Source organism: Mustelus asterias, chromosome 2 (genome assembly GCF_964213995.1).
Source record: "Mustelus asterias chromosome 2, sMusAst1.hap1.1, whole genome shotgun sequence".
In the NCBI taxonomy this organism is placed as follows: domain Eukaryota; kingdom Metazoa; phylum Chordata; class Chondrichthyes; order Carcharhiniformes; family Triakidae; genus Mustelus; species Mustelus asterias.
In genome coordinates, this window is record NC_135802.1 from 35,440,261 (window position 1) to 35,467,705 (window position 27,445).

The window sequence follows — 27,445 nt, forward strand, 5'->3', positions numbered from 1 at the left end:
TGAAATGTTTTTCTGCCTTCTATGTGAAATTTTCCCTTCAATTAACTCATCGCAGAAGAGCTGTTTTGGCAAGTGTTGATCAGGCAATCTGGCAACATGTCCTGACAGTGTACAGCAGAGCGTGGACACTAAGCATAGCAGCAGGAACCTCGTCCTTTAGTTATGAACTGGTCAAAGCTGGTGTAGGTCAGGCTTCAACCAATTCCACAGGCATTGAAGAGGAGGCCTAGCAAAGGCAATAGCTGAATTACATCTGTAGGTCCTGTGAGAGTTAAAATCCCCCTGTGTCCCAGCTGCAAAGTCAACTTACAGTTCCAGCTCAAAAAAAACAAAGGAAATGTGGCTACTTGGAAGTCCCGAGGCAGATGTACAGGAACCCATTAGCCCAAATTAATTTACTCAAGACAAAGTATAGCTTTTGCCAGCAAGACAAATAACGACATCAAAAACTTCTAAAGGATATGTTCCCATGTCCGTCAGAAGTTCCCAAAACATTTTGCAGAGAATGCAACCTTTTTGAAGTGTAGTTGCTATTGTTTATTTAGCAAACAAAGGCAGCAAGCAATTTGCACACAGCAACATCCAGTTAACAAGAATGAATTGGTTTATGGTGGGCCATCAACAACAACAACAACAATTTATATTTAGATTGCCCTTATTTGCCCTTGGCTGCCCTAGATTGCACTGCGGCACAGTGGCAAGCATTGCTACCTCATAGCGCAGGGGACCCAGGTTCGATTCCCAGCTCAGGTCACTGTCTGTGCAGAGTCTGCACATTCTCCCCGTGTCTACATGGGTTTCCTCCAGGTGCTCTGGTTTCCTCCCACAGTCTGAAAGACATGCTGGTTAGGTGCATTAGCCATGCTAAATTCTCCCTCAGTGTACCCGAACAGGTGCCGGAGTGTGGCGACTGGGGGATTTTCACAGTAACTTCATGGCAGTATTAATGTAAGCCTTACTTGTGACACTAATAAAAAAACTTTGAACTTCATTTGATTTATTATTGTCACATGTATCGGTATACAGTGAAAAGTATTGTTTCTTGCGTGCTATACAGACAAAACATATCGTTCATACAGTACATAGGGGAGAAGGAAAGGAGAGAGTGCAGAATACAGTGTTACAGCCATAGTTAGGGTGTAGAGAAAGATTTGTTTAATACAGGGTAGGTCCATTCAAAAGTCTGATGGCAGCAGGGAAGAAGCTCCAGTAATGGTGTTTATCAGAGATTATCAACAAAGTCTGACACCAAGGCACAGAATGGGGAGCTTAGGGCAACAGAAGAATAGGTGCAGGGAGCATCTTAAAGGAGAGGAGAAAAGGTGGATGGTGGAAAAGTCTAGGAGGGAATTCCAAAAGCTCAGACTCCTAGAGGTCGAGTGGAGGATGCGCAGGAGATCAGAGTGAGCGGATATCCCAGAGGGTTGTGAGGTAGTGGAGATTATAAAGATTGGGAGGGGCGATGTCATGGAGACATTTGAAAACAAGGATGAGAATTTGAAAATCAAGGTTTCGCTGGGCTTGGGGCCAATGTAGGTGATTGAACACAGGGATGAGGATTCGGTGCAAGATCGCCAGTGTTTGCAGTCGTTTAAAGTTTATTTATTAGTGTCACAATTGGCTTACGTTAACACTGCAATGAAGTGTGAAAATTCCCCAGTCGCCACACTCCTGGTGCCTGTTCAGGTACACTGAGGGAGAATTTAGCATGGCCAATGCACCTAACCAGCACGTCTTTCAGACTGTGGGAGGAAACTGGCACTGTGAGGCAGCAGTGCTAACCATTGTGCCACTATACTATTTGGTGTCTATGACTCTGATTGCCATTGTTGCGAGGATTGTTAAAGAAATGGGGCAGAATTCTCCCAAACTGCCCGTTGAGGGTTTGGTGGTCGACGGGTGCAGAGAATCTGGTGAGAGCTAAAAAAAATCAGAAAACCGCTGGTGTACAATCAGCTGGAATTCTCCCAATGGCAGGTTAATGGAGAGTTGGTCGTTCCTCTGGCAGGAGGCATGAATTCTATTTGCATTCATTTGCATCTCATGAATGCTCATTAAAACAGATGCTGGCTGGAATCCCATCAGGCCTTTCAATCTTGCATCGGGTCAGCAGGAAATTATGTTGGCGTCATGCCTGAATGATTAAGAGTGACGTGCCCAAGATGGTCTTCAGTTCGCTAGAGACTTCAAGATGAATGCAACATGCAGAGCCTATCTTCCATAGAGCTGTGCTGCTCCTGATGCACTGTACACCGCTCTGCCAGGGCAGACTATTCCTGCCTCCATCTTCATGCCGAGCAAGTCTTCATGGCCAGCACCGTGCTGCTGGACCCATGGACCCTCCCGTATCACCAAATCCGATTAGTACTGCGCCTGGGCTTGGGGAGTACAGGGGTCTCCTTGCCCATGGTTCCACACACCAGTCTGTGTGGACAGCACTGTGCTGCGGGACTTGTATAGCCGCCGTGGCAAACCCCGAGTTCGACCATGTTGGGTTGTGAGCGAGGGGATGCGGGTGTGGGCAGACAAAGACACAGGGGGCAATGTGGAAGGAGTGCTGTGCAAGGAGGAGGTGGGAGAAACATTAACAGTGTTTTAAAAGAGCGCTGTGAAAGGAAAGGGTGGGAGAAGGGCATGGGTTCATGTCATATGAAGAACGATTGAGGACTCTGGGTCTGTACATGTTGGAGTTTAGAAGGTTGGGGGAGGATCTTATTGAAACTTACAGGATACTGCGAGACCTGGATAGAGTGGACGTGGAGAGGATGTTTCCACTAGTAGGAAAATCTAGAACCAGAGGGCACGACCTGGGGCTAAAGGGAAGATCCTTTAAAACAGAGATGAGGAGGAATTTCTTCAGCCAGAGAGTGGTGAATCTGTGGAACTCTTTGCCACAGAAAGCTGTGGACGCCAGGTCACTGAGTGTCTTTAAGACAGAGATAGATAGGTTCTTGATTAATAAGGGGATCAGGGGTTATAGGGAGAAGGCAGGAGAATGGGGATGAGAAAAATATCATGACTGAATGGTGGAGCAGACTCGAATTAGGCTGAGTGGTCTAATTCTGCTCTATGTCTTATGGTCTCATGGTCTTATTATGGTTGGCAGACGGGCAATTTGTTGAATGAAGAGGATGAACAATGAAGTGCAGAGGCAAAACCAAGGTGAGGCTGCAGGACACAGAGATGAACAAGGGGTCTGTGGGGTAGAACAAAGAACAAAGAAAAGTACAACACAGGAACAGGCCTTTCGGCCCTCCAAGCTCATGTCGATCTTGATGTCCTAACTCAAAAGAAACCTTCTGCCCTTACTCGGTCTGTATCCCTCTATTCCCTCCCAATTCATGTACCCATCCAGATGCCTCTTCAAAGTTGTTTATGTTCCTGCTTCCACCACCTCCCTTGGCAGCGTGTTACAGGCACCCACCACTCTCTGGGTGAAAAACTTCCCCCGCACATCTCCCTTACACTTTCCCCCTATCATCTTGAACCTGTGCCTCCTTGTAATTGACACTTCCACCCTGGGAAAAAGTCCCTGACCATCCACCCTGTCCATGCCTCTCATAATTTTGTAGGCCCTTATCAGGTCTCCACTCAGCCTTCGTCTTTCCAGTGAAAACAATCCTAGTTTATTCAACCTCTCCTCACAGCCAACACCCTCGAGACCAGGCAACATCCTGGTGAACCTTCTTTACACTCTCTCCAAAGTTTCTATGTCTTTCTGGTAGTGTGGCAGCATGTATTACTGGAAGGGGATGCACCCAGACAGCAGATTATAGGGTTAGTGTGGTACATTAGGGATAGTTTGCATGAATACTGAACAGGTTAGGGCTGCAGTGCTTTGTGAAGGCACTGTTGTCCATGGTCCTCTTTGGAATTGGGAACTACACCAAGGCTCCTGTTTAAATTCAGGGCTGGCAGACTGGAGAGAGTGCAGACATTCTTGTTGTGAAATGGGAAAGAGTGACAACTGACAGGCAGTCCAGGGCCTTGGTCTGAAGTCAGAAATAGGAGATAGTGTAGAACAGTAGTGGGCATGCACCAGGGATGATTACTGGGGGCACGGTGTACCCCAGCAGCAGGGAAGGGCAAGGGTTGTGTGTTCCATTGGGAAAAATGCCCAGCTTGGTGTGCGGAGCTGTCCTACAGTCAATATCCCTGGGCATGACAGGCTCTGTACTGGGCCGCACAGGGAATTGTGATGGTCATGGGGCATCCTCAGCCTGTAGATAGGGAACACATAATACAGGTTGGGGTATGTGAAGCTCTCATGGGGAGGGGGGTGGGGGGAACCCTGTAATTTACATGGCACATGGCCTTCAAATAGGGTGGGTACAGGTCTACATGAGGTATGGATGCCTCCTGATAGGCTCTGTCAGGAGTGTGCCAGCGTTCACCACCACAATGACAGGATCCAGTATTAGTGGGGCAGGCTGGAAAATAAAAGGTGGCATCTCTACTCAATTGCATTGCCTGTGGGAGCAACCTGTGCAACATTTCAGCCAGCAACACATCAATGTCTACAGGAGGTGACCAATGCCCTTAACAGGAGGGCCCATCATTATGTAAACACTGCTCTGAGTGGGGATAGCCACGCTCAGAGATTTATGGGATTCACAGCTATCTCCAGGTTCCCACGAGTGCAGGGCGCAATAGATTGCACCCATAAAGCTATACAGGCTCCTTGGCAGCAGCCATTGAGTTTCATCGACCGCAAGGGCTTCCAGTCCATCAATGTACAGTTGGTGTGTGACCATCGAAAGTAGATCCTGCGTGTGTGCGCATGGCTCCCAGTGAGTTGCTGCGACTCCTACATCCTCAGTCACTCCTGGGATCCTCGAGGGGTCAGAAAGTCTGCAGGGAGATAAGTGCTACCCACTTAAACACTGGCTCATGACTCTGCTGCGGCGCCCTCTGACTCCAGCTGAGGTAAGGTACAACGTTGCTCACTCCACCACACGCTCCCTCGTAGAGCGGTGCATACGACTGCCGAAGATTCGACTCAAATACCTGGACCGCCCAGGTCTCTCTCTGCAGTATGAACCAGAGAGGGTTTGTCATATGATTGCAGTTTGCAGTGCTCTTCACAATCTGGCTGTGCAGAGAGGCTCTGCCAGAGGGTGAGTGGGGAGAGGAGAGACCTCGACAGAAGATGAAGATGAGGAGGTGCAGGAAGACTACCCTTGAACTACGACCCACCGAGGTGTGTGTCTCTGTGCTGGGGGAGGGTGCGGGTGAGCGCTGTGATGGTTCTTCCCGAGCTCCCTCATCCTCAGAAGTGCTTCGGGGGCTCAGTCTGTTGATAGCTACACAGGACAGAAGGACAGTTTAAGTGGATGGGCTGAAGCTAATTCAGAGTATGGCACTCACTTTAAATGGCAGGATTTAGTGAGGTGATGGGACGGAGATCTGTACGAGGTTGTTGGGAGAGGCCAAGCTTTGCATTGCCACTGGAGTGACCCCGGTCCTCGCCGGCGAGCTCTGCAGCAGCCTGCTTGGACTTGGTGGGGGTGATGATCTCTGCCACTCCCTCCCCACCCAGGTCTAGACTCGCTTGTTGCGCGTGAGTTGGGCCTGTATGGGGACAAAAGAGCGAGTTGTGATCAAAGGGAATGGAGCAGGGGTTGTGTGAAATGAATGTCCCGTGTGTGTGTGAGCCCTCCCGAGAAGGGACAGGGAATGGAGTGTGAACAAACAAGACAGATGGGATGGTGGTGGTATGGAAAGTCTTGTTGAGAGAGTGTCTGTTGATTTGTGTCCCCCAGGGCTGAATGTGTGAGATCCATGAAGCGAGTCGCTGTTTGAGTGCATGATGCCATGCTGAGAGTTTGACAGTGGAGGGAGCTGAGAGAGGACGTACCCTGGTGGAGCAGATGAGATCATTCTTCTGCTTCCTGCACTGGATGGCGCTTCATGCGTGGGTGACAGCCACGCTGACCTCCTGGAAGATGGCCTCCCAGGCTGCAGACATGAGGTTGGTGTGCTGCTTTGGAGTTGCCCCTGGGGTAGAGGACATGCCATTGGGCCTGGATTCCCTTAACAAGGACTTCAAGGGCCCTGGCACTGAAACTGCTGCTGCCTTTTCCCTTGGGGTTCCAGACATCCTACATGGCCTGGTGAAGACAGAGGGGGCGGGAGTGAGTGATATGGCATTTAAATATGGTGCCCAGACGGGGCGGCATGGTGGCACAGTGGTTAGCACTGCTACCTCACAGCATCAGGGACCCAGGTTCGATTCCCAGCTTGGGTGACTGTCGGTGTGGAGTCTGCACATTCTCCCCGTGTCTGCGTGGGTTTCCTCTGGATGCTCCGGTTTCCTCCCACAGTCCGAAAGACGTGCTGGTTAGGTGCATTGGCCATGCTAAATTCTCCCTCAGTGTACCTGAACAGGTGCCGGAGTGTGGCGACTGGGGGATTTTCACTGTAATTTCATTGCAGTGTTAATGTAAGCCTACTTGCGATACTAATAAATAAGTCATCTCGGGGCGGGCGGAGGAAGCAGCTGCCTGGCCCGCCAGGTGGTTCAGAGAGGAATTCACATTTGCTTAATTAATGAGGTTCCAAGTGCTGAATCGGGCATGGCATTCTCGTCAGCAGAACAGGCACTGCCAGAGCTGCCCACCACTGCACTTAACCTCAAACAGAGAGAATTCCCATCCACAGTTAAAATAATTTATTTTTCTGGCTGGATTTTTTAAAAATGGAACCCTCTAAGAGACAATGGTGGAACTGCCCTTAGAACACACATAACTACACATCCCAGGTGGGATGATAAGAAATAGTCACTCAAACCCCTGTGGAACATGAAGGACCCCATTCCCCTGTTGGCTTCACACCATCCTGAGACTTTTCAATCATTTCTGAGATGAAATTTTTCTGTACTGTAGGGTTTCTATGATCTATTTCTATTCTATGAAATATCAAAATGCAATTATCTTTTCTGAAAAAGTAACTGCAGCAGGCAGAGACTAATAGCGTTTCTCAGGAATATACAGCCAGCATGGTACTTTAAGAATTCTTACCAAACAAGAGATAGACAACAAAAGATAACGCGGTACTGAAAACTGTTGAAGCAGTGGACCCTCTCTCTCCGAAGTGTTGCGCACAGTTTGCAAAGTGACCATCCTGAGAAATCTGCTGTGAGCTGAGACCTTTCGTGAATAAAATGTGGAAATCTGCTCCATACAACTTCACCCAGGAAGACAACTGAACAAAATGGCCGCAGCATGGAATCACTGTGCCGAGACCAGCCAAGAAACAGCATAATGCCCTGTTTTATTTTTCGTGAACTGTAAACATCCTGTAAGCCTCTTACTCTGTTATTGGTACTGGTGTGCGTGGTGTGTGTGAGTGTGTGTGTGTCCAGACATTTGGGCCGGAATTTTACCGGCACGCCCACCCCAGAATCAGGGTGGGCGAGGCTCGCAGTACAAAATTATCTGTTGGCTTCAGGCAGGATTTTACGAGCCTCGCCCGAGCAAAGTCATAAAACAGCTGCAATGATGTATGCATGGTGATTGCAATTTACCTTGTTTTATATCAGTTTGGCAAATAGTTTCAATGAATTTACCTTGCTCTTTGGTTAACCTATGACAATCTAGCTGATAAACTCTTTACAGCCTGAAAGTGTAAACAGTGGGACAGAATTGGCAAAGCAGATCCTCCCTAAATTCACAAAGAAACTCTTGTTACAGTCAAACTTGGAGTGGAAGAATAAGGGAATCATTTCACCCCTCATCACAGGGTCATAGCAACATCCTTGGTGGGAATTGGTTTGGACTCTGACCAGTTTCATTGGCAATGGAGAGAAAGAGGCCCAGCCAAGATACACTCCGATTGTTTTGTGGAGTTCCCACATGAATAATCCAGCCCCTGCCTCTCCAAGCTTCGCACCTTATGCAATCACAGTGTGCGGTCAGCTGAGGGGGGGGTGCTCAATGATTGAAGGCCTGAGGCCAATAAACTCCACTGGGACTCTGCGGCCTACAGACCTGATGTTAACCAGGTCAATGCCTCAAAATCATATATGCATCCTGGCTGCAGGAGGGAGGTGGTTAGCCAGTGGGGCCCACTGGTGCAGGCAGTCAGCTAGCCCACTCTGCAGGTATGGGAAGCCAGCCAGAGTTTCACTGGCTGTCTTGTCTGGAGACAATACACATCTTTTTAGCCTGTCTTGATGCTCTCTCCACTCCCATTGTTTTGTTTCTTAAAGACTTGATTAGTTGTAAGTATTCGCATTCCAACCATTATTCATGTAAATTGAGTCTGTGTCTTTATAAACTCTGTTTGTGAACAGAATTCCCACTCACCTGAAGAAGGGGCTTAGAGCTTCGAAAGCTTGTGTGGCTTTTGCTACCAAATAAACCTGTTGGACTTTAACCTGGTGTTGTTAAACTTCTTACATGGTTGAAATAGACCGTGCACCCAAGGTTTCCACTGCTTGGCCAGCCAAACATCTGACTGAAAGCACAGATCACAGAAACCCCCCCCCCCCCCCACACACATTTAAGTTATAAAGGTACCGACAGTCGCATTGACACGACAAGCACTGAAGTTTTCCACTCACCCCACAGACAGCAGTCTGCATGATAGCAGCAGCACCGTCCTCTGAAGAGTTCAGACTCGCAGCAACGGTCTGCTGGTGGAGCAGTGTGTTGAACATCGCTCCGTCAGAATTCAATGCTAGAACGTTTCTGAAGCTGAATTGACTGGTGCATGTCTCACCAGCTGCACAAGGATTTCTCTGCAAGATACCGAACCCTGAAAGGAAACACAACTTTATAAGTGAGGGAATGCTATGAGAGCTGAGCTTGGCAAAGTAAGGAAAAATAATTTGATTTGATTTGATTTATTATTGTCACATGTATTAACATACGGTGAAAAGTATTGTTTCTTGCGCGCTATACAGACAAAGCATTTTGTTCATAGAGAAGGAAAGGAGAGAGTGCAGAATGTAGTGTTACTGTCATAGCTAGGGTGTAGAGAAAAATCAACTTAATGCGAGGTAAGTCCATTCAAAAGTCTGACAGCAGCAGGGAAGAAGCTGTTCTTGAGTCGGTTGGGCATGTGACCTCAGACCTTTGTATCCTTTTCCCGGACGGAAGAAGGTGGAAGAGGGAATGTTTGGGGTGCATGGGGTTCTTAATTATGCTGGCTGCATTGCCGAGGCAGCAGAAAGTGTAGACAGAGTCACTGGATGGAGAAAATGTTGCTCAGACCATAAAGTTTAATCCTCTGCAGTTATACTTTATAATTTATAATGTAGAGGTGTGACACTGAACTGATTGTGTCATAAATCAACTTTAAATTAAATTAAACTAAATTAAATCTTCAAAACAAAAGCTGCAAGGAAAAATTCTTGCTTTATCTCATGATTTGTGTGTGTCCTTTATAGAATTTCAAGGATCTGGCCTGTGAGAAGAAGGTTTATGGTTTTTCTTGCCAATTCTGAAATCAGATGTTATCTTCTGCATTTCTTCCTTTAATTCAATTCCCAATTTCTTCATGTTTTCCAAGCCATCCTGCACAGAGATGGAGAGGTCCGCAAGATAGTAGAGATCAATGGGATAGTCCTTAGCTCTTTGAATATGCAGCGAGAAGGTCTGGGGTTCTCCTGAGATGAAACAAAAACGTTAAATGTTAAAATTTGGAGTATTTTGTGCAGTTCTGGCCACCACACTACCAGAAGGACATGGAAGCTTTGGGGAGAGTGCAAAGCTCTCTCTGTTGTAATGGATGTTGCCTGGTCTCGAGGGTGATGGCTATGAGGAGAGGTTGAATAAACTAGGATTGTTTTCACTGGAAAGACATAGGCTGAGGGGAGACCTGATAGAGGTCGACAAAATTATGTGAGGTATAAGCAGGATGGATAGTCAGAGGTTTTTTCCCAGGGTGAAAGTGTCAATTAGAAGGGAGCATATGTTCAAGGTGAGAGGGGGAAAGTTTAAAGAAGATGTGTGGGGGATGTTTTTCACACAGAGAGTGGTGGGTGCCTGGAACGCGCTGCCAGATGAGGTGGTGGAAGCAGGCACGTTAGCAACATGTAAGAGGCATCTGGATGGGTACATGAATAGGGAGGGAATAGAGGGATACAGACCGAGTAAGGGCAGAAGGTTTTTTTTCAGTTTAGACAGGGCATCGTGATCGGCACAGGCTTGGAGAGCAGTGGGGCCTGGGCCTGTGCTATACTTTTCTTTGTTCTTTGTTCTAATATTAGAAATTCATCGATATGAAACATACAAGTCTTATCTACAAGAAGCACTGACGTAACTCACAAAGGCTCCTTCTTCAACAGCGCCTCCCAAACCCCTACCACAAAGAAGGACAAGGGCAGCAGATGCACAGGAACACCATCACCTGCAAGTTCCCCTCCGAGTGATACACCACTCTGACTTGGAATTATATCACTGTTCCATGATATGTGCATGGTTTCTGATAAAGAGAGGTTTGGTCGGATGCATTGGATTGCACTTCAAAACAGCAAGTGCAAAAGTGATGGACCAAATAGGCTACATCGGAGGAACTCCCCTATAAAAACTTCCATCATCACCCACTTTGCCTCCTACTATCTGTTGGTTTGTTACTAATCTCCCTTGATTTCTATCTTGTCACAGAGCATGCCTTTTGTACTTTCCTTGCCTCTCCACCATTCCCTGCCTCTCCCCTTACACAAAAACAAACTGTCACAGCACAAATTGTTGTCAGTTCTGATGGAAGTTAAACAAATTGGAATATAATCCTCTCTTTCACCGCAGATGCCGACCAGTCAGCCCATCAGTGTCCAGTACTCTAAGAGGCCTCACTCTAATTGGCTTATTTGTTTTATCTAATTATTTTACAGTTGTGAGCATTGGAACCAGCGTTTGCTCGCGTGGCGGCCGTCAGCATCACAGACTCCCCTGGGGATCATTCACGGGCCCTGGGAGTCCATGGACCCCAGTTTGGGAACCCTTGCATTAAACTATATGTGGCAGCATTGCAGTAATTGGCCTCTACATGTAAATTTAACACAATAATTAAGGAAATAATTCATGGCCAATTAATTGGAAAGACTTCAATTTCACGAATTGGGAATGTCTCCTCACAGAGGATGATGATTTAACCTTGGAAGAAGCCATGACCTTGGCTGCACAAATTGAATCTGTAATGTTAGATTTGGAGAGGTTACAGAGCAATACATCCTTCAACTTAGAACTGAGACGCAGCCTGCACAACCTGCTGAAGTACAAGGGCAGCAAGCACAAGGGTGACAGACAATCTCATTAACACATGCCCCATCATGGTTAGATACCTTCAAAACTGTGAGCAAATTATGGAAATGCCCAATGAGTCACTCACCATGCCCAGCTCAGGGGAAAAAAGTGCAATTGATGCTGTAAGTAGAGCCATATTGCAAAGATGTGCAGGTTGTCCAAGAAGATGACTTCATTGGTTCGACACATGGAAGAGCCTCTCACTGAGAGTGACATGTATGTATCATCGCAAAAGAAAACTCACCTTTCAAACAGCTTGACCAAGTGACTGCACATAAACTTATCCATTGTTAGGATCACATGGCAGATTCAATCTGGACTATCAAAGTCATGGCTTTTTCCAAAGTTAAATCGACAGCCCCCATGAGGAGACATTCCCTAATTCACAAAACTGAAATCTTTTCAATTAACTGGCCACAAAGTGGATCATTAGTTATTGTACCAAATTTACATAGGACTATAGAATCCTATCATCTATAAGATTCTATATACTATGGGGTGGCATGGTGGCACAGTGGGGGGGGGGGGGGTAGCACGGTGGCACAGTGGGGGAGAGGGCGGCACGGTGGCAAAGGGGGGGCAGCACAGTGGCACAGTGGTCAGCACTGCTGCCTCACAGCGCCAGGGACCCGGGTTCAATTCCCGGCTTGGGTCACTGTCTGTGTGGAGCTTGTACGTTTTTCCCCGTGTCTGTGTGGGTTTCCTCCGGGTGCTCTGGTTTCCTCCCACACTCCAAAAGACATGCTGGTTAGATGCACTGGCCATGCTAAATTCTCGCTCAGTGTACCCGAACAGGTGCTGGAGTGTGGCGACTAGGGATTTTCACAGTAACTTCATTGCAATGTTAATGTAAGCCTACTTTTGACTAATACTTTACTTTAGAATCCCTACAGTGGAGAAGGAGACCATTTGGCCCATTGAGTCTCCACTAAAGTCTCTTCGAAAGAGCATCTTACCACGGCCTACTCAAAAGGGGGACTATTCCAGTGTGAGGAGTGTAAGCCCTGGTTTCGGACGCCCTTCTCCCTGCAAGGAAATGCACCAATACACAACAGTGATCAAATTTTCAAATGTGATCAATGCAACCAAACTTTTGTGACTTCTTCTGTGCTTAAGTGTTTAAGACACGGGGTGGAATTCTCCGGCTCTTCCCGCCAGCTGGATCTTCTGCAGAAGTCAACTCCTGCCGTGGGTTTCCCAACGGCAGCACAACAAAGGATGTAAATCGCCAATGACTTCACCAAGACCAGAAGGTCCCAGCCACAACCAAAAGCGAGACAACTCCGCTGCAAGAAAACTTGCCACGGAGGCTTGGCGAATCCTATCCACATACTGGAGCAAAGAACAGTTGTTCATAGCCTGTAACTTCCCCAGCACTGAATTGCGTGTACCCTGGCAACTGTCCAAAAGTGTCAACATCCTCTGCACAATCGCGTTCTACTGGAAATCATCTGACAAAGTGATTTTATTTTTTATTCATTCCTGGGACATGAGTGTCGCTGGCTGGCCAGCATTTATTGCCCATTCCTAGTTGGGCAGTTGAGAGTCAACCACATTGCTGTGGCTCTGGAGTCACATGTAGGCCAGACCAGGTAAGGATGACAGATTTCCTTCCCTAAAAGACATTAGTGAACCAGATGGGTTTTTCCAACAATCGACTATGGTTTCATGGTCATCAGTAGATTCTTAATTCCAGATATTTTTAATTGAATTCAAATTGCACTATCTGCCGTGGTGGGATTTGAACCGAGGCCCCCAGAACATTAGCTGAGTTTCTGGATTAATAGTCTAGCGATAATACCACTAGGTTATTACTTGCCCCCAAATCACAAACTTTGGATGGTTCTGCCAGTGAGACACTAATAGTTAGTCTGAAAATGTTAAAAGAAATAAAACCTATTCTAACTTCAGCCGAGCTATTTTAAACACCCAGACTGAGCCCCACACGGGACACTGCATGTCATACTTGTAACTTTTAAAATACAAACTTTATTCAACATGGAATCTTTTGAATAGACTTGATCTATTTAAATGGAGAATGTGCTCCAAGATAGAGGTCAGATGACCTGCCCTATGCATTCATGGAACTGGCTGAAGTCTGGCTCTGTCCGAAAGACAGACAGCAGTTGCATTCCATACTAAAAGCGGAAAGACCATTAGAAGAGACATTCCAGGAATGAATGTACCTTTTTAAGAACAAAGAAAATTACAGTAAAGAACAGGCTCTTTGGCCCTCCAAGCCTGCATCAACCATGCTGCCCGACTGAACTAAAACCCTTCCGGGGGCCATATCCCTCTGTTCCCATCCGATTCATGCCAGTCCAGACGCCCCTTAAACGTCACTATTGTATCTGCTTCCACTACCTGCCTCGGCAGCGGGTTCCAGGCACCCACCACCCTCTGTGTAAAAAACTTGCCTCATACATCTCAAAGAACAAAGAACAATACAGCACAGGAACAGGCCCTTCGGCCCCCCCAAGCCTGCACTGATCATGGGTTCCTAACTAGACCATCTGTTTGTATCCCTCTATTCTCAGTCTGTTCATGTGGCTATCTAGATAAGTCTTAAATGATCCTAGCGTGTCTGCCTCAACCACCTTGCTTGGCAGTGCAGTCCAAGCCCCCACCACCCTCTGTGTAAAATACGTCCCCCGCATATCTGTATTGAACCTTGCCCCCCTTACCTTGAACTTGTGACCCCTTGTGTTTCTGACCTGGACAAAAGCTTCCAAATGTTCACCCTGTCTATGCCCTTCATAATTTTATAAACTTCTATTAGGTCGCCCCTCAACCTCCGTCTTTCCAGGGAAAACAACCCTAGTTTACTCAATCTCTCCTCATAACTAAGCCCCTCCATACCAGGCAACATCCTGGTAAACCTTTCCTGCACTCTCTCCAAAGCCTCCACGTCCTTCTGGTAGTGTGGCGACCAGAACTGGATGCAGTATTCCAAATGTGGCCTAACCAACGTTCTATATAACTGCAACATCATATGCCAACTTTTATACTCTATGCCCCGTCCAATAAAGGCAAGCATGCCATATGCCTTCTTCACCACCTTTTCCACCTGTGCTGCCACCTGTAAGGATCTGTGGACTTGTACCCCCAGCTCCCTCTGTGTGTCTATACTCCTGATGGTTCTGCCATTTATTGTATAGCTCCCCCCTGCATTAGATCTACCAAAATGCATCACTTTGCATTTATCTGGATTAAATTCCATCTGCCAGTTCTCCGCCCAATTTTCCAGCCTATCTATATCCTGCTGTATTCTCTGACAATGTTCATCACTATCTGCAACTCCAGCAATCTTTTTTAACCTCCTTTTAATCTCCTTTAACCTTGCCCCTTGCATCTTAAACCTATGCCCTCTAGTAATTGACTCTTCCACCCTGGGAAAAAGCTTCTGTCTATCCAGTCTTTTGAAAAGAAGGAAAACAATTATTTTCATCCATCAAGGTGGATGCCTTATATCAATGGTACAGTAATCCAGAAACAATAATATAGGATATGGTGCATCAATCTCAGAACATTGCCATATTTGGTAAAGGAACTGTAATGACCTCAACAAGGCCCATGACAATGGCCTCTTGGAGTATGAGCTCCCTGATTGAGGTAATGATTGCCTGCCCAATCAGGAAGTCTCACCTGTAAGTATTATGAGGAGTGTCAGGTCTATTGACACTCTGGATTCTGGCTTTGTACCTGAGCACTCTTAGGAGTGGAAACAAATTTGTAAATAAAGGGAATCGGGTGAAGGAACACCGGCTTCTCAGGAGTTAATTCAGAAACCACAATTGTGAAGAGCCACATGATGGAGCAGCCATGCTTGCCCTTTTGAATCTTTAGACAAGAATTGCAATCTGCAGGAAAAACACGGCAAAGGCAGTGACATTGGTGCCTGAAAAAGATCTAAAGGCTGTAACTTCTTCAGATCTCCAACCCTGTTTGATTTTGGGTCCAACTCAACAGCAAACTGACATCCTGGTAATGAGACCACAAGAGACTAACATTGTGACCTAGAGAAAGTTCCTAATTTTGAGCAAATCCTGCAAACATCTTTGGCATGTGAACTTCCGCTGCTGAACTCACCTTAACTGCAATTCAGATGTGTCGGAGACCTTCCAGTTGCAATGTGTTCTTTGCAAAACAAGACAATCACATCAATTATGAACTATTATTTTCTTTATAACTTGTAACTCTCCAGCTGTACTTTCCTTGAGTATACTTGTGTGTGTGATTGCATGATTGGGGATGTAGCATTAGATTTCAGAGTGAGTGCATCAATAATCTTTCTTATTCAAGAAAGGAGGGAGACAGCAGCAAACTATAAAACAGTCTAGCATCTGTCATTGGGAAAATGCTCGAATTCATTCTTAAGGAAGGTGTAGTAGGACATTTAGAAAATCTCAATAGGATGAGGCAGAGTCAACATGGTTTTGTGAAAGCCAATCATGATTAACGAAAGGATGGAATGAGAAGGATGGATAAAGGGAAACCAGTAGATGTAATGTATTTGAACTTCTAAAAGGCATTCAGTAAAGTGCTACATGAAAAGTTACTACACAAGAGCCCATGGTATCAGGATCACATATTAGCACAAATTAGTTAAATAATAGGAAAGTAACTAACAGGAAATGGAGTCGGGGTAAACAGATCATTTTCAAATCAGCAAACTGTAGCTCACGGAGTGTCACAGGGGACAATATTATTTTTAATGAGGCTCAGGCCTCAACTATTAACAATTATATTGATAATTTGGACGAAGGGGCTAACTGTTTCGAACCAAATTTGCTGATGATACAAAGATAGTTAGGGAAGCAAGTTGTGAGGAGGATACAGAGAATCTGCAAAGGGCTATAGATAGGTTAGATAAGTAGGTAAAAAAATTGCCAAATGGATTACAATGTGGGAAAATGTAAGGTTTTACATAATGGCAGGAAGAATAGAAAAGCAGAATATTATTTAAATGGAGAGAAACTGCAGACTGCTGCAGTACGGAGGGATTTTTAAAATTATTAATTCATGCGACATGGGCGTCGCTGGCTGGACAGCATTTATTGCCCATCCCTAGTTGCCCTTGATCAGAGGGCAGTTGAGAGTCAACCACATTGCTGTGGCTCTGGAGTCACATGTCGGCCAGACCAGGTAAGGACGGCAGATTTCCTTCTCTAAAGCACATTAGTGAACCAGATGGGTTTTTCCGACAATCGACAATGGTTTCATGGTCATCAGAAGATTCTTAATCCCAGATTTTTTTTATTGAATTCAAATTCCACCATCGCAGTGGTGGGATTCAAATCCGGGTCCCCAGAACATCAGCTGAATCTCTGGGTTAATAGTCTAGCGATAATACCAGTAGGCCATCACCTCCCCTTTGGGTGTTCTTTTATATGAATCACTAGAAGTTAGCATGCATGTACAGCAAGTAATGAGGAAATAAAATGGAATATTGGCCTTCATTACAAAGAGGTGGAATAAAAGCAGGGAAGTCTTGCTACAAATGAACAGCCTATTGTTGAGACCACACCTAAAGAACTATGTACAGTTTTGGTCTCCTTACTTATGGGCCGATTTATTTGCATTGAAAGCACTTCAAGGAGGTTCACTGGGCTGATTCCTGGGTGAAAGGGTTGGCTTGCGAGGAAAGGTTGAGCAGGTTGGACATACACTGATTGGAGTTGAAAAGAATGAGAGATTTCTATTGAAACATAAAAATTTCTGAGGGGGTTTGATGAGGTAGATGCTGTGAGGATGTTTCTCTCTGAGGGGGTGTCTAGAACAAGGGAGGTATTGTTTGTAAATAAGGGGTCTCCCATTTAAGACAGAGTTGAGGAGGAACTTCTTTTCTCAGAGGGTCAATGGTTTTTGGGTTTCTATTCCACAGAGAGCACTGAAGGCTGAGTCACTGAATATATACAAAATTGAGTTGGACAGATTTTTATTGACAAGGAAGTCGAGGGTTATGAGGGCTGGATGGGAAAGTGAAGTTCAGGCCACAGTCAGATTAGCCAGGATCTTACTTAATGTCGGAGCAGACTCGAGGGGTTGAATGGCCTGCTCTTTAGCTTATGATTTGATTTGATTTATTCTTGTCACATGTACTGGCATACAGTGAAAAATACTGTTTCTTGCACGCTATACAGACAAAGCATACCATTCATAGAAAAGGAAATGAGAGGGTGCAGAATGTCGTGTTACAGTCATAGCTAGAGTGCAGAGAAAGATCAATTTAATATTAAAAGAGTTAGAATAGAGATTTAAAAGCATAGAACGAGAGTAAAAGATAGAATTAGAGGGTGTGCTGGGCACGGCTCGCAAGAAGTCGCCACGCTCCGGCGCCATCTTGAATGGGTAGACAGTTAGTCTCCAAGTCTCACAGGGAAGCATTAGGAATGTCAGGTTTTATAAATGGTTATACTTTAAACTGTCTTTCAGCCACTTCAGGGATTGGAAGTTACCCAACTCAGAAAGGGAAAAAAGGAATACATTTGGACAGGTCCCTGAAGAACAAAGTATCCGCTAATGAGACAGAATAAAGTGGAAGGGAATTTTCAGTCATTTTTAAAGGTAAATGGAGGTTATTTGCTGTATTTTGGAGAGTGCGTTGATACTGGATAGTGCTTATCTAGATCCTGAATGTTGTTTTCAGTTTGCTTATTGCAGTAAAGGTCTTAAAAATTGAAATCTTGTCACCTAATCTTTCCAGTCAGTCACTGGAAATTTGAGTTTATGGGGTTCGTGACCCTAGCTTTTAGAAATGTGATGCTGGGAAATTGTACCAGGTTTGGTTGCTCAGTAACTTGAGAGTTTATTGGGTTCCTCTGAGCACTTTCCATTAAACCAGCTTCTTACAAAGAAACATGTAATCATAATACCACAGGAAAAAAATGATGGACAACCAGAACCAGTGGTCACAGTCTGAGGATTCAGGGTAGACCATTTAGGATGGGGGTGAGGAGACATTTCTTCACCCAAAGAGTGGTGAGCCTGTGGAATTCATAGCCACAGGAAGTAATTGATGCCAAAACGTTGAATGTATTCAAGAGGCGGCTAATTACATTGCACTTGGGGTGAATGGGATCAAAGGTTATGGGGAGAAAGCAGGACTAGGCTATTGAGTTGGATGATCAGCCATGATCGTAATGGGTGGCGGAGCAGGCTCGAAGGGCCAAATGGCCTCCTCCTGCTCCTATCTTCTATGTTTCTATGGGGCGATTCTCCCATCGCGACCTGCAACTTTTCTGGCGGGTCGGGCTGGGAGATGCGCGTCGTCGGCCTTTTTCCGAGATATACGCATGTGCATCTCCCAGAGCCGGAGAACAGTCGGAGGCCAGACCACGCTGGAAACCGGCGGGAAGGCAGGTAAATCATTTGAATCTTTTTTTAATGTGGTTTAAATATGTTTAGCATTTCATTATCGGGAACTTGCCGGTCCTGATTGAATCTCCCATCCCGCCAAGAGTACTTCATTCCGGTGGGGTTTAGAGTAGCTCCCCACATTTGGGGAACTAGTGAGAAACCCCGCCGGAATGAAGAGGGGGCAATCGGGGTGCCCCAGGGGTCGGCGGTGGGGGGTGGGGGGGCCCTGGGCATGGGCACACTGGCAGTGCCAGCTGTGCCCCCTGGCACTGCCCAAAGGGCAAAGTGCCTATGCCCAGGGGGCACCTTGGCACTGCCCATCAGGCATCAGGCAGTGCCAAGGGGGTGGGCCTATTGTGGGCAGGGCCTAGGGACAATTGGTAGGGATGGGGGGGGGTCCCACCGCCACTCTGCATGATGATTGTTCTGGGCTGGAGGGAGGTGGAGCGAGGCCAGCAATTGGGGTGGGCTCGGTGGTCTGCCGGGGGTCGGGGGGGGGGGGGGGGGGGGGTTGGCGCCTGTCTCTCGGGAGGGGGTCTGACCCCGATGGGGGGGGTTCAACGGGAAGGGGGGTCTGCCTGGGTGAGGGGGGTGGGGGGAGCGCCTCTGCTGGGGGGTTGGGGCTGGACATCGGGATGCTCCAGGATGGGGGAGGGGGGGGGGGTGTGGGGGAGTGTCGGGGCTGGCCCGGGAATTGTTGTGGGGGTCGCGGTCGGGCCATGGGGGGGGGGGGGGGGGGGGCTGGAGGGGCAGCACTCCGAGGGTCCCATGCTGGCCTGCGATTGAGCTGGCCAGCAAACAGGGAGACTGACAGATCGGGACCACTGCGCATGCGCAGAGTTCCAAGACTGTCAAACTCTGGCGCGAATAGGCACCCGCCCGGCCCCCCCAAGGTTTTTCATGAGATTCCCGATTGTGACCTCTGCATTGCACAGAGTGCGGAGATTCAAGTGTGAAGTTAAACTGAGAAAGCAGTCATGGTCTAGAACAGTTTTCCCACCAATTCAGCACTTTTGGGAGAATCGCCCCCCTATGTTTCTACGTTTAACCCTTTCAGCCTCTGTCAGTTCAGAGCCTTTGCTTTCTTTCAATAATTTTGATGAATTTACTGAGTTTGAATGACTGAAGAAGCCTCTGCCTCCGAATGCCTTCTGATTCTTGACACAATTTTTTTCCAGTACGGAAGTTTGTTGAAGGTTCTCTCATTTGCTAACTCTATCATTATTCCATTGTTTTAAACTGAGAAACCTAAGTGACCAATAATGCTGCGCTAATTGCGATTGACAGGAACAGGAGATAAGATGAGATAGAGTCGTCAGGGAGTGGTTACTAGGGCCAGGATTCTCCATTCTCACCCACAGCTGTGATTCTCCAGTCTCGCTGCAGTGAACAGAGATTTGGCTGAGTGCCAAGTTCTTCATTCTCACTGGCAACGGTAGCAGGGTGGACAAAGCTGGAGAATTCCGGCCTAGATGTCTAGAAGGTCATGAGGAGGAAGAGCAAACTGAGGCAGATAAAGAGTTGCGCGATTTTAATGTCCTGGGAAACAATGGGTAGAAGAAGGTACATTGAATCCTGGTTTCAACAAATGGAGAATGTAGGTAGAGAAAAGCAGCGTGCAAGATGTCATTGGGCTGGTAGCAAATGAAAAAAAATGTCATGTAGTAGCATTGATAAAAGAGAGAGAGAAGAAATGTTGTCGATCCACTCATCTCCTTACCTTGAAAGCTGAAGGATCATCTTTCAGATTAAAGCTTTTTTCCTAATTTCCTGGGAGAGAGTGACAGAAAAGTACCACAGCAACCTCCCAGCTGCAGAGGTGAGATTTAATTTTTGGGCAGAGATGGACTTCGTGAAAAACGTAGGAAGGGTTGAAGACATTTAAAATAAAACTGGGCATTACACTTCATGGAGGCTTGGAAGACCCTGCAATTAGGGGCGGCACAGTGGCACAGATGTCAGCATTGCTGCCTCACAGCGCCAGGGATCCTGGTTCAATTTCCAGCTTGGGTCACTGTCTATGTGGAGTCTGCACGTCCTCCCCGTGTCTGCAAGGGTTTCCTCCGGGTGCTCCGATTTCCTCCCACAGTCCATGCTGGTTAGGTGCATTAGCCATGGTTAGTTCTCCCTCAGTGCACCCGAACAGGCGCCAGAGTGTGGCGACTAGGGGATTTTCACAGTAACTTCATTGCAGTATTAATGTAAACCTACCTGTGACACTAATAAATAAAATTTAAAAAACATGAAAGTAATTTAAACAACTGGTTAATTCAGAAGTTCCTATAGGTTATAATTGCAGGAAGTGCCTTTGGATTGCCCCCGTTGATACAGTCCAGTGTCAGCTCCACTAGATATTTTTATTATCTTTGAGAGAACACATTAGTTGCATAGTGGGCACAAGCCTTAGTTCGGGTACATATTTGGTATCCAGCTGACCCATGTACCCAAATAGACCTGACGTCCCTTTCTTTTTCATGGGGATTCCATGCATATCCCACCAGAGTTACAGCAGGAGACTGGTAAAAAGAATCATTGAATAGAATCCCTACAGTGCAGAAGGAGGCCATTCAGCCCATCGAGTCTGCACCGACTCTCCGGCAGAGAATCCCACACAGACCCTTCCCTGTAACCCCACATATTGACCCCACTAATTGCCCTAACCTACACATCTTGAGACACTAAGGAGCAATTTAGCATGACCAATCGACCTATCCTGAATAGTTTGGGAGTGTGGGAGGAAACTGGAGCACCCGGAGGAAACCCACGCAGACACCGGGAGAATGTGCAAACTCCACACAGATAGTCACCCAAGGCCAGAATTGAACCTGGATCTCTGGCGCTGTGAGGCAGCAGTGCTAACCACTGCGCTGCCGTGCTGCCCACGTGCCGTGCCCATCAAGCCTGAAGAATTTCTTGACCCCTTACATAGCAGTGGGTCTACAAGAAACATTGGAAGTTGGGATAAAAACATGAATTGCCAGAAATCAGCATCTATAATGAAAGAAATGGGATTAACATGGAGTAGAATTCATCACCAGAAAATTACTTAACAGCTTTCTTAACTAAAAGATGGTTTGTATATGCATTTAAGGAGCAGAATAGTTGAAGTTAAATCAAGAACAATGACTATTATATCACAAGCATCAGTTTTTTGATTAGTTTAATTTAATTGGGAGCTTTTTCCAGGCTTTATTGTAATTTTTGTACCTGGTCGTAATTTCAGAGAAAGCTTCTGTGGTCGAATTTGTGACAGGTCTTCCAGACTTATCCCCTTCCCGCTTGCAGGACCAGTCAGATTTCTATCAATTTCTACTCTCAAGGAACCTTTTGGATTTTCAATATCTTCCATCGCACATCCTCTCCTCTTTAAAGATTCTACATCATCGCAGCGCAACGCTGCTGGTTCTCCCGTCCCCAAGAATTCCTACAAAAAAGGACAAACTTGTAAGTTCACATGCTTCAACTGCAGTAAAGCTAGAAGGGATTTTCAGTCAGAATCACAGAATGTTATCACACAGCAAGAGGCCAATCTGCCCATCATGTAGGTTCTGGTCTTTAATGAGAATAATCCAAAACCAATCATGTGATAGAGCTCTCTCCCTGTAGTCATGCATCTTCCTCTGACTCAAACATTTCCTTGAAAAGATGCTCTTTGCCTTTACTATTCTCTATAGTGGAGCGGAGAATTCCATGATCTATATGCTGCAGTTTTTTTAGCACCTCCTGCGAGGTTACGGGGATGGGGTAAGGTGTGGGGGAGTGTGGTTAGTGATGATGTTAAGATGCTCTTTCGGAGAGTCAGTGCAGACTAAATGGGCGGACTGGCCGTCCTTCTGCACTGTAGGGATTCTATGGTTCAATGTGAGGAACATTGTCAGAGGCTACAGAAGGATATAGATAGGCTGGAAATTTGGGCAAAGAAATGGCAGATGGAGTTCAATCCAGATAAATGCGAAGTGATGCATTTTGGTAGAACTAACGTAGGGGGGAGCTATACGATAAATGGCAGAACCATAAAGGGTGTAGATACGCAGAGGGACCTGGTGTGCAAGTCCACAGATCCTTGAAGGTGACGTCACAGGTGGAGAAGGTAGTGAATAAGGCATATGGCATACTTGCCTTTATAGGACGGGGCATAGAGTATAAAAGTTGCAGTTGTATAGAACGTTGGTTCGGCCGCATTTGGAATACTGCGCCCAGTTCTGGTCGCCACACTACCAGAAGGACGTGGAGGCTTTAGAGAGAGTGCAGAGGAGGTTTACCAGGATGTTGCCTGGTATGGAAGGGCTTAGTTATGAGGAGCGATTGGGTAAACTGGGGTTGTTCTCACTGGAAAGACGGAGGATGAGGGGTGACCTAATAGAGGTGTATAAAATTATGAAAGGCATAGATAGGGTGAACGGTGGGAAGCTTTTTCCCAGGTGACGTTCACGAGGGGTCATAGGTTCAAGGTGAAGGGGGGGACGTTTAACACGGACATCAGAAGGACGTATTTTACACAGAGGGTGGTGGGGGCCTGGAATGCGCTGCCGGGCAAGGTGGTGGAGGCGGACACACTGGGAACGTTTAAGACTTATCTAGATAGCCACATGAACGGAGTGGGAATGGAGGGATACAAAAGAATGGTCTGGTTTGGACCAGGGAGCGGTGCGGGCTTGGAGGGCCGAAGGGCCTGTTCCTGTGCTGTATTGTTCTTCGTTCTTTGTTCTTTGTTCTGTGATTCCTTGGTGAAGCATAGCTGTCCAACACCCTGCTCCTGGCTGAGGTGCAGGTGAGGGAAGTGTTTCCTGAAGACATTCGGTGGGAAAGGCCTCTTCTGACAGCCCACCTGCTTCTCCCCACTGTCCCTGCCCCATCTCCCTCTGATACTGCAACCTTAAAAAGGCTGGCACAACATTGTGAGCTTGGTGAGTCATTAGAAAATACTCTTCAAGATCGTCTAGTTTGTGGTCTCCAAAATGAGGCTATCTAAAGAAGATTGCTGACTGAACATGCTCTGACTTTTAAGACAGCAGTAGAAATTGCAGTGATGATGAAATTGACTGCTGAAGAGGCTTCACATTTGGTGCAGGAATGAAGATCCACGAGTTGGGAACTGCCCATAAAAAGTCAACACAGCAAAAGGCATGTCACAGGCATGCCAACATGGTCATTCAGCGAGTGAATACTCGAGCAAGGATAGTTAGTGCAAGAATTGTGGCAAAGTGGGTCACATTGCAAAAGTTTGTTGGGGTAGACCAGCTTCCCCTGAGAGGAATATTCAGAAGAAGGATCTGGGTACCTTCAAGGAGAACAAGTTGCATTCTGTAAAAGGAATTTACAACATGGAAGAAAAGAATTCTGACTGTGAAGGAGAGAATGTCCAGGAATATGAGGATGAGTTCCAACTGAACATCTTATCCATGCAGGGTGAATCGCATAGATTCAGAATCACCCAGAATCTACGTGGGCAACCTGTTAGGATGGAAGTTGATACCGGTAATGATGTAGCTTTAATTCCTGAGACTACATATCAACAAAAGCTGAAGCATCTTCCTTTAAAACCAGCTGTTGTGGTTTTAAGGACATACATGGAAGAGATTGTACCATTAAAAGGTTATATCATAGTCAATGTGAGAGTTGAAGTGATTACCCTGACATCATTCCAGGGGATTCCCACTCCACTCTTCGCTGGTTGGGAGTAATCTAGCAGCACGGTGGCACAGTGGTTAGTGCTGCTACCTCACAGCACCAAGGACCCAGGTTTGATTCCCGACTTGGGTCACTGACTGTGTGGAGTTTGCACATTCTCCCCATGTCTGCATGGGTTTCCTCCGGGTGCTCCAGTTTCCTCCCACAGTCCAAAGATGTGCAGGTTAGGTGGATTGGCCATGCTAAATTGCCCTTTAGTGTCAGGGGGACTAGCTAGGTTAAATGCATGGGGTTATGGGGATAGGGCCTGGGTGGGATTGTAGTCGGTGCAGACTCGATGGGCCGAATGGCCTCCATCTGCACTATAGGGATTCTATGGTTCTAGCATACCTAAGGGTCAGGGCAAGGAGGAAAGTCAAAGTCTTTGGTCTGGGATTCGCAGTCAAGAGTTTCACATATAGATATAGCTGTGGCAATGTGGAGAGAGTCACAGATTAGGAGCAATCCAGGGGCTATGTAGATCTCATAGTCAGAGGTCAGAGATAGGAATTCCACGGTCTCCCGGGGACAATCCACTGCCCTCATGAAGCTGGTCTGATTTTTGATTCAGTTGAGCCATGAGATTGTGACCATTGAGCTGCAAAATTGGAACGCAGCTACACAGAACAATCACAGGTGTGGATGTCAGTATGAATACTCCCCAGAGAGCTGTGTAGATGAAATTAATGAACAGATTGGAGACAGTCCTGGGGTGGAGCAGGCATGCAGCAGGGGGAATCATTGGAAGCACGGTGTATTCCAGCCTCAGGGAGGGACAAGGGCTGTGTCGCTCCAGAGAAAACAAACACAGCTTGGTGTGGAAGCCTGTCCCACAGTCACTGTGCCCGGGCTTGGGCTGCCTCTGTCTCTGCTGAGGGAATGGTGTTGGTAACTGGAGGCATCTGTAGCCTGTAGATTAGAAACACATAATAAAGGGGAGGGGGAGGCAGGTGTGTGAAACTATCCTGGGGGTTTAACCACTGTAGGTGACCATACATGATGTGGAGATGCCGGCGTTGGACTGGGGTAAACACAGTAAGAAGTTTAACAACACCAGGTTAAAGTCCAACAGGTTTATTTGGTAGCAAAAGCCACACAAGCTTAAGCCACCCTAAACACGTTAAAGAAGCCATCCCCTACGGACAAGCCCTCCGAATACACAGGATCTGCTCGGATGAGGAGGATCGCAACAGACACCTCCAGACGCTGAAAGATGCCCTCATAAGAACAGGATATGGCGCTCGACTCATTGATCAACAGTTCTAACGCGCCACAGCGAAAAACCGCACCGACCTCATCAGAAGACAAACACGGGACACAGTGGACAGAGTACCTTTCATCGTCCAGTACTTCCCCGGAGCGGAGAAGCTACGGCATCTCCTCCGGAGCCTTCAACATGTCATTGATGAAGACGAACATCTCGCCAAGGCCATCCCCACACCCCCACTTCTTGCCTTCAAACAACCACACAACCTCAAACAGACCATTGTCCGCAGCAAACTACCCAGCCTTCAGGAGAACAGTGACCATGACACCACACAACCCTGTCACAGCAACCTCTGCAAGACGTGCCGGATCATCGACACAGATGCCATCATCTCACGTGAGAACACCATCCACCAGGTACACGGTACATACTCTTGCAACTCGGCCAACGTTGTCTACCTGATACGCTGCAAGAAAGGATGTCCCGAGGCATGGTACATTGGGGAAACTATGCAGACGCTGCGACAACGGATGAATGAACACCGCTCGACAATCACCAGGCAAGACTGTTCTCTTCCTGTTGGGGAGCACTTCAGCGGTCACGGGCATTCGGCCTCTGATATTCGGGTAAGCGTTCTCCAAGGCGGCCTTCGCGACACACGACGGCGCAGAGTCGCTGAGCAGAAACTGATAGCCAAGTTCCGCACACACGAGGACGGCCTCAACCGGGATATTGGGTTCATGTCCCACTATTTGTAACCCCCACAGAGTTTCACTGGCCGTTCTGTCTGGAGACAATACACATCTTTTTAGCCTGTCTTGATGCTCTCTCCACTCACGTTGTTTTGTTTCTTAAAGACTTGATTAGTTGTAAGTATTCGCATTCCAACCATTATTCATGTAAATTGAGTTTGTGTCTTTATATGCTCTGTTTGTGAACAGAATTCCCACTCACCTGAAGAAGGGGCTTGCAGCTCCGAAAGCTTGTGTGGCTTTTGCTACCAAATAAACCTGTTGGACTTTAACCTGGTGTTGTTAAACTTCTTACTGTGACCATACATACATAGAATCTTAGAATCTTACAGAGCAGAAGGAGGCCATTTGGCCCATTGAGTCTGCACCAATCACAATCCCATCCAAGCCCTATCCCCATAACCCCATGCATTTACCCTAGCTAGTCCCCCTGACACTAAGGGGCAATTTAGCATGGCCAATCCATCTAACCAGCACATCTTTGGACTCTAGATGAGATGGATAGAGATCCACATGGTATATGGGCACATCACAGGTGATGGGCTTGGGGTGGGGGGGACGGGGGCGGTAAGACTATCCACCACAACAAGTATGGGCTCCGGTATAATTGGGTAGGCTGGAGAAGAACAGCAGCGAGCTCTATCTTCACATCATGAGGCTGTAGGTGTATACCTCGCACATGGAAAGGGGAAGTGTCAATGTTTGTCTGAAAGTAGTAATGCAGAACCACCATCTTGCTTTACCACAGTAATAAAATCAGAAGTTCCAGTGAATCGGAATGGGAGAGGCCTGAAGGGGTGTGGGAGGAGTGCAGCCCTGGGCTAAGGGCCACTAGATTAAACTGGGGTTTCCTTAGAGAGAAAGGATGAAGACCTCCTGGGGAAGAAAGCCACTGAAAGCCAACACCTTCATCAGCACAGTAACAGGGATACTCTCAGCTCAGTAGCTGAACATCACAGCCACTGCATCTCAAGAGTAACACATAAGATTTGAACATTTGGGCCTTCAGGCAGTAGTGAAGGACACACAGCTGCATCATATATGGCATTCCATCAATAAAGGCCAGTCACCAATTGGCATTCATAACGGGTCAAAGGGCATCCACTCATTGCCCATGAACAACTGATTGGTAATTACTGTGCCACATCAGAGATTGCAGCAGAGCTAGGTTGGGTCACTCATCTCATTTACACCTTATCATCCCATGC

General features: G+C 46.8%; 1 protein-coding gene across 1 annotated transcript in view; it reads right to left on the bottom strand.

Annotated features, from left to right (window-relative positions):
* Window positions 1–27,445, bottom strand: part of LOC144506832 (integrin beta-1-like) — a 119,942-nt gene that overhangs the window by 58,412 nt on the left and 34,085 nt on the right. Inside the window, exons 4-6 of the mRNA XM_078233191.1 lie at window positions 21,816–22,032; window positions 9,440–9,610; window positions 8,564–8,757 (exon numbers count right to left, since the gene is read on the bottom strand). Of these exons, the coding sequence (XP_078089317.1) occupies window positions 8,564–8,757; window positions 9,440–9,610; window positions 21,816–22,032 (582 nt within the window). The remainder of the gene's footprint in view (window positions 1–8,563; window positions 8,758–9,439; window positions 9,611–21,815; window positions 22,033–27,445) is intronic.